Source organism: Lontra canadensis, unplaced genomic scaffold (assembly GCF_010015895.1).
Source record: "Lontra canadensis isolate GAN:19392208 unplaced genomic scaffold, GSC_riverotter_1.0 scaffold115, whole genome shotgun sequence".
Lineage (NCBI taxonomy): Eukaryota > Metazoa > Chordata > Mammalia > Carnivora > Mustelidae > Lontra > Lontra canadensis.
Window position 1 is genome coordinate 4,912,121 of NW_022631109.1, and position 12,737 is coordinate 4,924,857.

The 12,737-nt window shown below is 57.5% G+C and overlaps 1 protein-coding gene across 4 annotated transcripts in view; it reads left to right on the forward strand.

The window, feature by feature from the left end:
- TSPAN18 (tetraspanin 18) overlaps positions 1 to 12,737 on the forward strand; it is a 174,431-nt gene that overhangs the window by 155,086 nt on the left and 6,608 nt on the right. For all 4 annotated transcript variants that reach the window (XM_032840686.1, XM_032840682.1, XM_032840684.1 and 1 more), the window contains 5 exons: positions 1,179 to 1,251; positions 3,811 to 4,005; positions 10,252 to 10,326; positions 11,471 to 11,569; positions 11,985 to 12,167. In XM_032840686.1, coding sequence (XP_032696577.1) covers positions 1,189 to 1,251; positions 3,811 to 4,005; positions 10,252 to 10,326; positions 11,471 to 11,569; positions 11,985 to 12,167 — 615 coding nt within the window. In that variant the 5' untranslated portion in view covers positions 1,179 to 1,188. The remainder of the gene's footprint in view (positions 1 to 1,178; positions 1,252 to 3,810; positions 4,006 to 10,251; positions 10,327 to 11,470; positions 11,570 to 11,984; positions 12,168 to 12,737) is intronic.

Here is a 12,737-nt window from a genome sequence, read left to right on the forward strand (position 1 = left end):
GAGAGGAGAGGAGAGGAGAGGCACCAGCCTTTTATGCACACCCTTCCCCAATGGCAGGTTCTGTCTCTGTTTTTCTCTGCATGGATTCAAATGCACTTTTTAAAAACCCGCTTGCCTCGACCAAAGTGCCATGCGGGGCTGGTCCTGTCATCACCAAGTGCAGTGAGCTAGGAGTGCAGGAGACGAGTGTAGCTCCGTCTATGAGGCTTTCCTTGCTGGGAGGGGCATCGGGTTATGGTCTGGGGTGGGGAGGGGGCAGATTTGCTGAGCCCGCCGTGTCCTAGGCACCATGCATGGGCTTCAGTGTCAGATCTTAGCATTGCCTCCTGCACGTTCTGTGGCCATAATCTCTCTGATAATCACATACACCTTGCCAGGCTGACCTGAAAATTTGCCATAACCAATGCCCACACCTCACTGACCGTTAGGAGATTTAAATGAGATCATAGGTGGAAAGCACTCGTCACAGTATTAGCACACAGCAGGTGCTCCCCAAATGGAGATTACGATGATGTAGATTAATCCTAATAAGCCTGGCGACGACCAGGGTAAACTGGACTTATCAAGCTTATTTGTGGGGAAGGCACACTGAGCCCAGCTCTCTCTGGAGGGAGGATGGGAAACCGTGGAAAGAAACAAAGTGCCATCTTCCCCACATTTGACACCACCCAACACGTATTCCCAGAACCCTTTGCACCACGTCCTGTCCTAGAAGAGCAGACCACCTTCCGGGGTCCCCTGGAGCGGGACTCAGGCCAAGCTGAGCTGCAGCCGCGCCCCTTACCAGCTGGGGGAGGTTGGCCCGGCTATTTTCAACTCCTGTGGACCTCGGACCCCTGTCCCAATTCACTCCCCTATCCTCGAGATTCGGCTGGGAGGAAGCTTCTCTTTTTAATCTCCTTCCTCAGGTTGGAAAGAACAAGCTCCAGAGGGGTGGAGTGATTTGCCCAAAGCCACACAGCAAATGACTGGAGGAACTAGGCTTGAGCCCTGGCGGGGTGGCTTCCCCGAGTTCTCACTCCTAAGTCTGGTTGCACGAAGTAAAGAGCTACCTCCCAGAGAGGAAACACTGGCCACAGGGGCAGGGCTGACCACTCGGAACCCCTGGGGGGACGGGCCAGGGCTCTTTCCAGGTGGGGTCTCCCAGCAGGGAAACTGAGGCGCTTGCTCTTTTGCAGGTAGAACACCATGGAAGGCGACTGTCTGAGCTGCATGAAGTATTTGATGTTTGTCTTCAATTTCTTCATATTTGTAAGTATTGCTGGAACGTGCCCGGGGTCCCCTGAGGCCTCTGCTGGGCAGGTAGAACAGATCGTGGCTCAGAAATAGTCACACTGGGCAGAGTCCTGGGGGCAGGACAGGGGCCAGTGCCAGAAGCAAATGGACCCGGCCAGCCAGAATTTCCTGGACGAGAGGCCCCCAGTGGCACTCGAAGAGCCCCACTCCGAAGAGCCCATGGTCACGGAGAGATGTTTGGTACAGACCCTGGGACGGTTCAAGCCCTCTGACAAAAGGGTAGGAGCCTTCGTCCTGGCTGCAGCCTCAGGATCAGACCCCTAGTGGAGAGTTGGGAAGAAGCAGGGGATGGAGAAGAGGGCAGCTGAGACAGCCCCCCTCAACCCTGAGCCCCAGGGCAGTTGCAGGCCTCAGAGCTGACCGTCCAAGCCGCTGTGACCCCCCCTCCCATGTAATCTGAAACCTCTCCGGGGCTGGGAGCAGCCGGGGTTCAAAGCCAGCTCCGCATCTTACCAGCTGTGTGATCAGAAACACATTTCACCTCTCTGAACCTCAGTATCTTCATCCCTTCATTACCTACCTCAACAGGTTTTTTTGAAAATTAAGCAAGATCCGTTTAGGAAGTGCCTGGAATGTGCCAGCACTCTCTAGCTTAGCTCCATCGGCATCCAGCATATGGATTCTGTACTGGAAAGCCCAGAGACTCAGCGCTCAGATGGCCAGCCCAGCGCCCTGTAGCCCAGCCCACCTGCTGGCGGCAGCCCCCACAGGCTCTGCTTGGGCCCCTGGCCTCTCCCAGGAGCCAAGCCGCACTCCTGGAGTCTTAAGTCAACCCCCCCCCACCCCGCCCGCCACCTGACCCCACCTCAACCTTTGACCTTAGTGCAGCCAGGTCGTGGGTGAGTAAAAGTCCTCTGATGCCCTCCAGGCCATGGTCGCTGGGAAAGAGAGGTCCTTTCTGGTCACGAATACTCTCTCTGCCTCTCTTCTCTCTCTTCCTTCCATTTTTTCATGCATCCCAGCAACTCTCGTGGGGTCCCTTCCTTGCCCATAATCCTGAAGCACAGGGAGCCCTCCAGATGAGAACTCCGGACCTAGCTTCCAAGCTGGGTGGCCCTACGCAAGACTGAGGGTCCCCACCAGTAACGGGGCTGTATCTCCTCAGGCAGCTCAGTCTGTGCCCTTGAAGCAGCCCTCAGCACACAACTGTTGAACCGCAAAACCTTAAGAGCAACGAGGAGGAAGGCAGCTTTTATCAGAGCATTTGTAAGGGACGGAGCAGAAAGGTGGTGCCCGGCACAGGGCGACCGTGGGGACTGTGTAATCAGCAGTCCCTGTGGGCCTTCTCTTTCAATCTGCCCAGTGATGGGTCCTTCCAGCCTCTCCTTCACTCCCCTGCTGTGACCCCTGTACTAAAAATATTGTCTCCTGCTCCAAGCCCCAAGCTGTGCAGTTCTGCCCGCCAGCCTGCGGACCCCTCTCAACCCCTCAGAGCTCACCAGTTTGCTCTTAGCCACAGCCTGGCATTGCTGGCGCGTGCCTCTGGGGGACCTCTGGGGGGCCTCTGGGGGGCCTCTGGGGGGCCTCTGGTCCTCCCATCACACAGGGATTTCAGATACTTTACCCCGTTCAAAACCCGATGAGGCCTAACTGTTCTCTTGTAACAGATCTGCTTCCAGTCCTTGTCTGTCCCCAAGGAAAATGGACCGAATGTTTACTGAAACTTGCTAAGAACATTCCTACCCACACTGGCTTTTCTTCCTTGGTGTCACCTTAGGCCGGGGGGGCGGGGGGCGGGAATTTGTATCTTCTTCTACCCATGAGGAAGCTAAGGCTCAGAGAGGCTAAACCACTTACCCAAGGTCACACAGCTGACAAGCGGCACCACCTTTTCTCTGGACTAAGCTGCCTCTCTCCAAAGATGAGTAAGGCACGGAGAGATGGGCCGTGGACACGAAGACATAAACAAGAAGGCTTTCGAGGAGCGGTGTTGAGTGTGGTGAGCCCACGCTGATGAGAGCTCCTGTTGAGGACAAAGGGGCCAGCTTGTGTCCACGTTTTCCCAGCCCCTAGCATGGTAGAGGCCTCAGAGGGTGTGCCGTGGACTTTGTGTCAGAGAAGCCCGGGATTCAGCGCTGGCTCTGCCATGAACTTGCTGTGTGACCTTGAGCAAGTCACGGGCCCCCTCTGGGGCTCAGTGTGGAATCAAAAGCTTGCACTAGTGACCTCATTATCCTGCAGCGCTGACATTTAAGGAGACTCTAAAAGTGGCAAATAAACTCCCCGGGACATGATCCCCAGCAGCCCACGATACGGCGTGGATCAGAGGTTGGGTTTAGAGGACGCCCTTAAGATCTGGGTAACCCTGAAAATGCAAAACAGTGAAAAACATTGCTTGGACACTGGTCTCTGGCAAATCAGTTTTCTGCCCAGTTCTCTGGGGGCTCCCAGGGGCTCCCTGGCTTACCATGGGGCCTCACGTGGGGGGAACGGTGTGCATGTGGAGTGCCTAACCACCCCCCCCCCCCACTTTGTCTGCCTCTTCTCCCCGCTCCTAAACCGCCCTGGGAGCAGCTGGGCGGGGCCTGCCTGCTGGGCATTGGCATCTGGGTCATGGTGGACCCCACCGGCTTCCGGGAGATCGTGGCCGCCAACCCCCTGCTTATCACGGGCGCCTACATCCTCCTGGCCATGGGCGGCCTGCTTTTCCTGCTGGGCTTCCTGGGCTGCTGCGGGGCCGTCCGGGAGAACAAGTGTCTGCTGCTGTTCGTGAGTAGCCCACCCTCACCCCACCCATGGGTGTCCCAGGGCAGAGTGGGGGGGCTGTATCTACACTGCAGAGACTCAGCCGTCACACTCTAGGTAGGCAGTCCTCTGGGAGTGTCCCCGGTGGACAGGCATGGGGGGGTGGGGGCAGAATGATGAGAGGGCGGCAGGTGGGCCTGGGTTTCAGTGTGCGTCCTGCTCTGTCCCCTACCTGATGATGGGGCTTGGGTTTGGTTTCTTAGCTTCTCTGAGCTTTAGTGAATTCCCTTGCTAAACCGTGGGGCAGCTTAGCTGTAGGTTGGCACCAAATGAGGCCACCGGTGGGTGGTCTGTTTCTCTGGCCTTCCGTATTCCCATGGGCTGTGTCCTTTGGGGCTCTGCCTACTTTCCTGGCCTTGGTGGATGGGTCTCCCGCCCCAATAGAGGGCCTGTGGGTGCCCAGGGCTTGGAGAGCTTCTAGTTGGAGCCTAGTCCCGCTCCAGGGCCAGGTGAAGACAGCGCGCTTGGGGAAGTGTGTGGGGGCAGGACAGGGTGCTGGTGCTCCTTGTGGGTGAGTGGGAGGAGGGGTCGGGAGTTAGGCGATCAGGGACGTGGGCTGGTCAGTGGGAGGACAATGTGTCTGTTCCTGTGGCTTTGGGAAGTGGAGATCTGGCACCTCGCACCCTCCCCACTCCCCTACAGATTAGAGCAGTCTGTACGGGGCCCCCATTCATGTCACAGTGAGATTCCCCACATCCCAAGCAGGAAGTGAAATCAGCTGTGAGATGTGTGACTCTGGAGCCCAGGTCCCTTTTGGCCTTCAGCGGCCTGAACACAGCAAACTTTGCATTTGGAGAGAAACAAAGAAACCTGTTGGCGCCCCCTGGCGGAAGGCCCTCTCTAGCGGCCCCCCCCCCCCCCCCGCCGGGGGGATGCCCACGGAGGCTTGGGAGCCCGTGGGGACTTTAAAAGGAGCTGGGATGTGGGTCCCACGTCATGCCAGTCCCTCTTCTTCCCGCTTCGCCTCAGCTCTGCCACCCCCTGGATCTCATCCCTGAAGCCAAGACAGGAGGGCAGGCCCGGGCACTGCGCTGGGAGCAGGCTGGGGGTCTCAAAAGTCCTCTCCACAAACAGGCAGCCTCTGAGCCGGCCACTAGATGGGCACATCAGTCTCTGTGGAGAAGACCAAGACCCAGGGACCAGCTGAGGTTCCCTCCAGCCCCCCAAGGGACAGCTGAGTCCCAGCTATGGCCAGGGCCCAGTCCTTAAGGCAGCCCCTTCCACCCCTCTCTTCTGCCACCTTCTCCGTCCTCCCTTTTCTCTCTGTTAGTCTCGAGATCTAGGAGACCCACCTACGTTCATCCTTTTCTTTTCTTGCTCTTTCTCTACCTCTGTCTCTTTGCCTCTTTTCTCCTGCTTTCTATTCCTGCTGCCTCTCCTTATCCTTCTCCTGAGCTCTCCTAGTCTCTGCCCCTCTCTCCCTACTTCCCCTGTGTCCTCTCGCCTCCCCTTTGTCCCTCTCCTCCCATCCCTCTCCTCACCTCTCTGAAGGCCAGCGCCTATTAGACTGAGATCTCAGTGCGAGTCATAGACGGGGGACTCTTGGACCCACGTCCCCTGTGTCTCAGGCCTAAAACAGACTCACATGTCTGAAATTCACCTAGAATTATGTGCAAAATATTACGTTAGAGCCTTGTGTGTGTGTGTGTGTGTGTGTGTGTCTATATGTGTGTGTATGTTGTGTGAACATGTATGTTTCTGGGGAGAGATGCCATGACTTCTGGAAGGTTTTCAAAAAGACTCATGACTTCAAAAAATAAGAAGAACCACTTCTCTATTCTGACAAGAACTGGCCGTGTGGTGGTCCCAGCTGAAGAGGGGCACCAAGTCCCACCCCTCGTGGCTGCCGGAGGCCTTCGAGAAGCCTGGCAGCCTGCTCCTCAACCTTCAGGGAGGAAGGGGGACTTGTCATGAACAGGACCTAGAGGGAGTGACTTTGACCATCTGGGCCGATAGGGAGAGCTGGGGTTGGGGTAACAGAGCATCCCCTCCCCTACCCCCACGCTGAGGCTGAAACCCCAGGGCCCCACCACCCTCAGCCTAATGACCACATCACCTAATGATCAATTTTTCTAAAGGTACAGTTTCCAAACCCTCCCGTCGATCAATTTTACACCCTTTTCACATACAATAGGACAATCTCAGCCTGTAATGGGCATTTTGTGGCATACCTTTCTCATGGTTGCTTGCCTAGGAGTCGTTCACAGCAGGTTTTTAATCTTTTTATTTAGAGATTCAAAAATTTTTTTTATATTTTGATGACCAAGATGCTAGGTCGGAAAGGAGAACAGCAAACTGAGATGTGTGTACTTAGAAGACATAAATGAGCTGAATGACACAAAAAGGATGTAAATTTGGTAAACACTTGTTAGAAATGAGAACTGAAACTAAATGTGCCCATGGGCAGATAGGCTAGAAAAGTCTGGAAATGTTTGTGGGGGGAGGCAAAATCGCAGTTTCCTTCCCTTCGTTAATTTTTCCATCCGAAGCAAAATGGTGACATTTGAGGTTCGGGAATTACTGGCAAATGTGTCCTTAGGCAAATGGGATGAGGCGAGATTAACTCAAAACCCCTGGGAAAGGCCCTGCCTCATGAGGGGAAGTCTGGGAAGGCCCCGGGCGTCAGGACAAGCCCTGTGGCCGGATCCAGGGGGAGCCCCTCCAGATAACCAGCAGTAACCCTGGTAAGCAAGAGGAAGTCATTTCCTGGGGAGAAGGCCAGAGGGCAGAAGTGGCATCTAGGGCTTGGGGAAACCCTACTCCAGGAGGGGACAATGGCAATGGCAATGGAGATTTGCAGGCCCTCGCCCTCTGGAGAGCCCTCCTTTCTCCTTCAGTGAGTTACTAGGCTCATTCTTGAATTGCATCTCAGGAATCATGAACCTCAGCTCAACGTAAGCTGCGTGCTGCTGAGGACCACATCTGCCTTGTGTATATGAGTTTGCCAGGGCCTAGCATAGCGCCTGGTACACACTAGGTGCTCAATGAGTAGCCCTGGAATAAAGGGACAGAGAGGAGGTGGTCTTAGAGGCGTGGTAAGGGCATGGGCTTTGGAGTCAGAAAAGTCTAGGTTCTAATCTCTGCTCCGCTACTTCCTGGCTGTGTGACCTGAGGGCGGTTACTTAACCTCTCTGAACCTAGGTTCCTCTTGTGTAAAATGGAGATGATGCTACCGCTTTCCCAGCCGCAGTGTTGTGACCACGGCTCAAGGAGAAAATGTGCATCTTGCTTAACTCTGTTCCCAGCACAGGCAAGCACCTGACAAATGTGAAACTGAAAGCATTAGGTTGGTCCACGGAAAACCCTACAGGCCATCAGAAAGTCTTCAGACCTGGAGGCTCTTATGGGTCTATGTGCTACGCACTCTGGGTCCCAGGTTCCCCCTGGGTAACCGGAGGGGTTGGTGGTAACCACGGCGGCTTCACCAGGCTGCCCAGAGCACCCCGGGAAAGGAGCCTTGGACTGTCCTCAGCACCTCAGTGGTGAGCTCTCAGTAGGGCTGGCTGGCATTACTGTCTTGGGACTTGGCTGCACCAGCCCTCGCCCTCGGGAAAGCTGTGCCTGCTTCTTGGTTCTGACCCCCCTCTGAGCGGCTCTCTGCTGCGCCGGCCTCGGCCTTGTGCAAAGCCCCCAGCCTCACTGTCCAGGAGGGCACCACGCTCCCGGGCCGCTGAGCACGCAGCGTGCACACGGCCTAGGCTCTGGCTCATCCGCACTTTCTAACCATCTCAGCTGTGATCCGTAGCCAGAGCCAGCTCCGTCGCCTCACTGAGGATGGAAACCATTTCCAGGGCTGCTCTTTGCGAGCCTGGGAACTGCCAGTGACTCCACCAAGAGGGCAAGGGCAGGGATGAGGTCCCGTGCAGGCTGTGTAAGACAGGGCCGGCGCCCATCCATCACCGACCACAGGGAAGGGCCAGGAGGCCTGCCTGGGGCCTTTCACGGTCACGGGGATGAGAGCCGGCAGACTCTCGTGGAAGTGGGGTTGATGGGGTTGGCAGAATGGACAGTGGGAGTCCAATGGGGCCGGGGGTGGGGGACAGCCTGCCCCGGGGCACAGGAGGCCCTCTGGGACTCTCCCCTCCAGGTGGGCGGGGACTCTGCCCCCAGCAGACCCCCAGGGCTCAGAAGAGTCGATCCCTCAGGCCAGTCCCGAACGTGCTTTCCAGCAGAGAGGGAAGAGGCAGAACAGATTGCCGGATTAAGAGGAAAGGTTTTGCTCTGGCATCTTCGGGCTGCCCACCTTTGGAATAGTCATTCCCTTCTCTGGCTTGTTTCTTCCAGTGTGTGGGCTAAAGAGAAAGGCCATGGGATGGACATCGGCTTCGAGAGCCGACCAAGCGTCTGTGAGCCGGAGCCCACGTGGGAGGCAGCTTGACCAGTGAGCCCGCTGCCGAAGGAGACCATTAGGGACGGGGAGTGAAGCCGTCCTCCTTGGGGTGGGACATTTAAAAACAAATGAAGCCATTGACAGGTTTCGGGGCTGTTTTCTGTCCCCACCCTGGATAGACCATCTAGAAATCCATCCCAAGGCTCTCTGTCCGCTGCCCAAGCAGTTCGGAGAAACCCCAGGGCCTGCACAGGGCGGCGGCTGTTAGAGCTGCAAAGTCAGGGAGGGAATAAGACTGGGGTCTTCCTGGGATGAGGATGAAGCGACAGAAACCTTCTTCCACCTGGAAGAGATGCGATCCAGGGGAGGGGTACCAGGGGCTTGCCAGCAGCAACGGGTGTCTGTGGGGAAGCCGGCACTGAGCGAACCCCTGACAGCCAGGCCCTCCGGGGCTCCCATGGGAGCTGGCTTCCGAGGTCCTTCTACACTTGGAGGAGGCTCAGCGACAAGCTTTGCTCAGCTTCTGACGACAGACAGAAACGTGCACACCCCTTACTTCAGGATTCCCCATGATGGTCCCAGGAGCGGATGTGAGCATCCCCATTTTACTGACAAGGAAACTGAGGCTCAAAGGAGTTTTCATGATTATCCCAAGCCACATGAAGGGAGGCAAGGAGGCTGAGTTGTCCTGACACTGAAGGCAGGACTCCCGCCTCCTTCCAGCCCCGGCACATCTCAGGGCAGCTGGCCGTGGGGGCTGGGAGGGTGTGCAGGAACCGTGGGCAGTGGGGATCTGGTCCTCTGCTGGTGGTCTCCAGGTGGGCTGACCGCTCCGGGATGGCCATAGACCAGAAATGCCGAGGGCTTCTGCAACGCGGAGTGATGAAGGCAAAGTCATCTCCTGTTCCTTCTTCCCATGGCTCTCAGCCAAAGCAATGCCCACACTGACCGTGGTCTGCAATGTGGCAGAGAACAAGGTCATTAGGGTGAGCGTGTCAGTCCGGGATCATTTGTCCATCTGGCAGCCGTGTACCATCACCTTCGCTGGCAGGCATGGGGAATGCTTCTGTTCGTGATATTGGGGAGGTGGGGGCTGCAGCAGCTGCTGGGCAGGCATCTCTGGGGGGCACTGCGATGTGGGGGACCCCAGGAATGGCTTCCCACCAGGCGAGGGGCTGGGCTGAGCCTGGTCTGGAAAATGAGGAGCTGGTGGACGAGGAAGGGAGGAGCCTTCCTGGCAGAGGGGGGGTGGCCACCAGGCAGGAGGCATCGTGGACAATTTGGAGAACGTCGAGAAGTGCAGTGAGTAGGGCAGAGAGGGGTCTGTTAGATTTCAGACTCCAGCGCCTGTGTTTCCCGGTGTTAATGGGCCCATCACTTCCCCTCCCGTCTTGCTCCTTTATTGTGCCTGAAGGTCAACATCAATTCCCCACTGCTCATGGAAAGGAGAGGTGGTCAGGCAGGGAGAGGTGGCGCTGGGGGTACGGGGGCTGGGGAGCCAGTCTGGGGTCCCCAAGGAACTCCAGATTTCCATGTGGAGAGGGCCCAAACAGGTCAACTTCAATCACCTTCCAGGGCTACCAGGTGACGTTGTTCAGGCTGAACACTGCACAAGGGGCATCGTGGAAGGGGTGCCATTTGCCCGGAAGCCATATTTGTTTGTTTACTCTTTCCTATTTGTATTATAAGCTTGCTGACTCTGAAGATGACTTGTTGGTAGGCTGCTTATGAAAAAATGTCTGAGGTAGGGCAGTGAGGGTCCCTCGTCTCATGAAATTGGTACCTTGGGTCAACCGTGTGACAGGTGGACAGGGACATCAGCGAGCAGTCGCCTGTCCCCTTCCCACCACCCTCAGGGCTCAACGAACTTCTCTTCACAGTTCTTCCTGTTCATCCTCATCATCTTCTTGGCGGAGCTCTCAGCGGCCATCCTGGCCTTCATCTTCAGGGAAAATGTAAGTGCGGGCCCCCCCGCCCCCGTTGCCCTGGCCTCCCTTGGGGACCAGCCCCTCCCCTCCTCAGACAGGGTTTCGCAGAGTCGGCAGCCTCTCAGCCAGCAATTCCAGCCCAAATCATGACCCACTACCCCAGAGACCCTCTTCCTGCGAGGGTGTTTCCAGAAGGTAGAATCAGAAGGTCCTTTAGAGTCTCTGCTCTTCCAAAGCACCTGATACAACCCACACCTGATTCTGGAATCTTCCATTCCATAGCATGCCCAGCAATAGTCGTTTGGCAGAGGCTAGTTGGCGAGGCTGTCCCCAGGCCCTGGGGTATGTGACATGCAGGAGGACAGAGCAGGGCCCTCTCGGTTGAGGTCCCGGCCAGTATGCAGTTTGGGCAACTTGCCCTCACCAGCCACCTTTTTCCAGGAGCTCCAACCACCCAGGGCACCAGCCCCGTCCTGAGCCTATAGGAGCCAGGCACGGCCAGCCACGGGGGATGCCTGGAAACAGGAGGGGGAGGGAAAGAGAGGGGTGAGGGGTCTGGACACACAAGCTGGTCCGGAGGAACAGGAAGGCAAGCCGTGGACAGAGAGGAAGAGGCAGCCTTCCAGCCGGCACCACGCGGGGCCCAGTCCTTTCACGGCAGCAGGGAGGATGGAAGGGAGGATGGTGGGGAGGCCCGAGGAGAATATGTGGAGGGCGGGGGCGCCTTCCCAGGACCTTTGGAAACCGGATCTGCAGACTCCCTTCTTCAGGGCCAGGGACCTGGGGCACACGTGCCTCTGAGGAACAGCTTAGAGGGGAGGGAGTGGGGTGAGGGGCAAGTCCCCCACCCTGGATAAACCCTGCTTCTGAGAAGAGCTGCAGGGTGGAGAGAGCTTCTGGGCTCGCCGCCCAGAGGTGTGTGTGTCGACTTCCTATTCCAGCTGGTGATCCGGGGGCTCCCAGTGATCGGGGCTGGGGGGCACACACCCTGGAGTGGGGACTCAGGAGCCACCCCAAGGTAGTGGCTTGGGAGAATCCCCGACCCTGGGGCCCTGAGGCCTTGCCTCTCCTCCAGAAGCAGCTAGCTGAAGAGACCAGGCTGAGGCAGGGTGCCCCAAGCTGCTGGTGGCAGGGAGGGGGATCTTAGCCCACACTCTGCCTCTCCCTCCAGCTCACGCGCGAGTTCTTCACCAAGGAGCTCACCAAGCACTACCAGGGCAACAATGACACAGATGTCTTCTCTGCCACCTGGAACTCGGTCATGATCACGGTGAGTGACGCCCCCAGGGATGCCATGAGCATTCAAAGCCATGATGCCAGGTGCAGCGACCGTTCTGCCTCCAGAGCCCACTTGGCTCACGGACCTGTACCAGACATCACCAACTGATCAGGGCTGGCCCACTGAGCCCAGACTGGGCCTCAGAATCGCCATCCACGCAGCGTTCTGGGCTGTCATTGTCACCATCACCCCCCATTTTACACAGAAGGGCACTGGAGGCTCAGAGAGGTTGAGTGACTTTCCCAGGGTCACACAGGAGCAGCAGACAGAGTCAGCCCCTAGCTGAGTCTTGACTCTGCTCCTTGCCTTATGGGGGTCTTGAGGGAGGCTGTCTGGCCACCTCTGCCCCCTGGGCCCAGCTCCCACCACCTCCCCTGCCAGACTCTTCCCTTCTCTGTCCTCCTAGTTTGGCTGCTGTGGCGTCAACGGGCCCGAAGACTTCCGGTTTGCATCAGTTTTCCGACTGCTGACTCTGGACAGCGACGAGGTGCCTGAGGCCTGCTGTCGGAGAGAACCGCAGACTCGGGATGGGGTCCTGCTGAGCAGGGAGGAGTGTCTGCTGGGAAGGGACCTGTTCCTGAACAAGCAGGTACCAGGCCCTGCTCCCCAGGCAGGGGGCCTTGGATGGCCAGAGCTGGGTGGGGGGGGGGGGGGCGATGCTGGCACGGAGGCTCTGGAGCACCCCAGCCATCGCCTGGAGGGGTGGTCACTGTAGGCGACTCCTCAGTGGGGCTAGGAAGCAAGCCCCTGGGATCCAGCTGAAGTAGAGGAAGGATGAGGGTGGCAGATGGGGCCGCGATGGCCCAGCCGGAGGAGTGGGCCTTTGGTCTGGGGCTGAAGGGGAGCTGAGACTCCGCTGTGTTCCAGGCGGGGCTCTCCCTGAGCTTCTGACAGTGCTGGTTGGAGCCCAAACTGAATTACATAGAGGGGGCCCCTCCTTAGATCTTATTTTGGGGGAAGCTCACCTTCTGTGCCATATAGAAGCCCCTTCTGACCCCCAGGGGGCAAGGTTCCCCTCCAAGGTCAGGGAAACTATCAGACTCTTTGCTTCTCTTGCCACCTGAGGACTTTATCTGGGTCCTGGGAAGAAAGCCTTTTCTTTCTGGCACGTGCCGTCTCTGGGGGACACACGGCACCTGCTTCCCCCCCACCCCCGCTG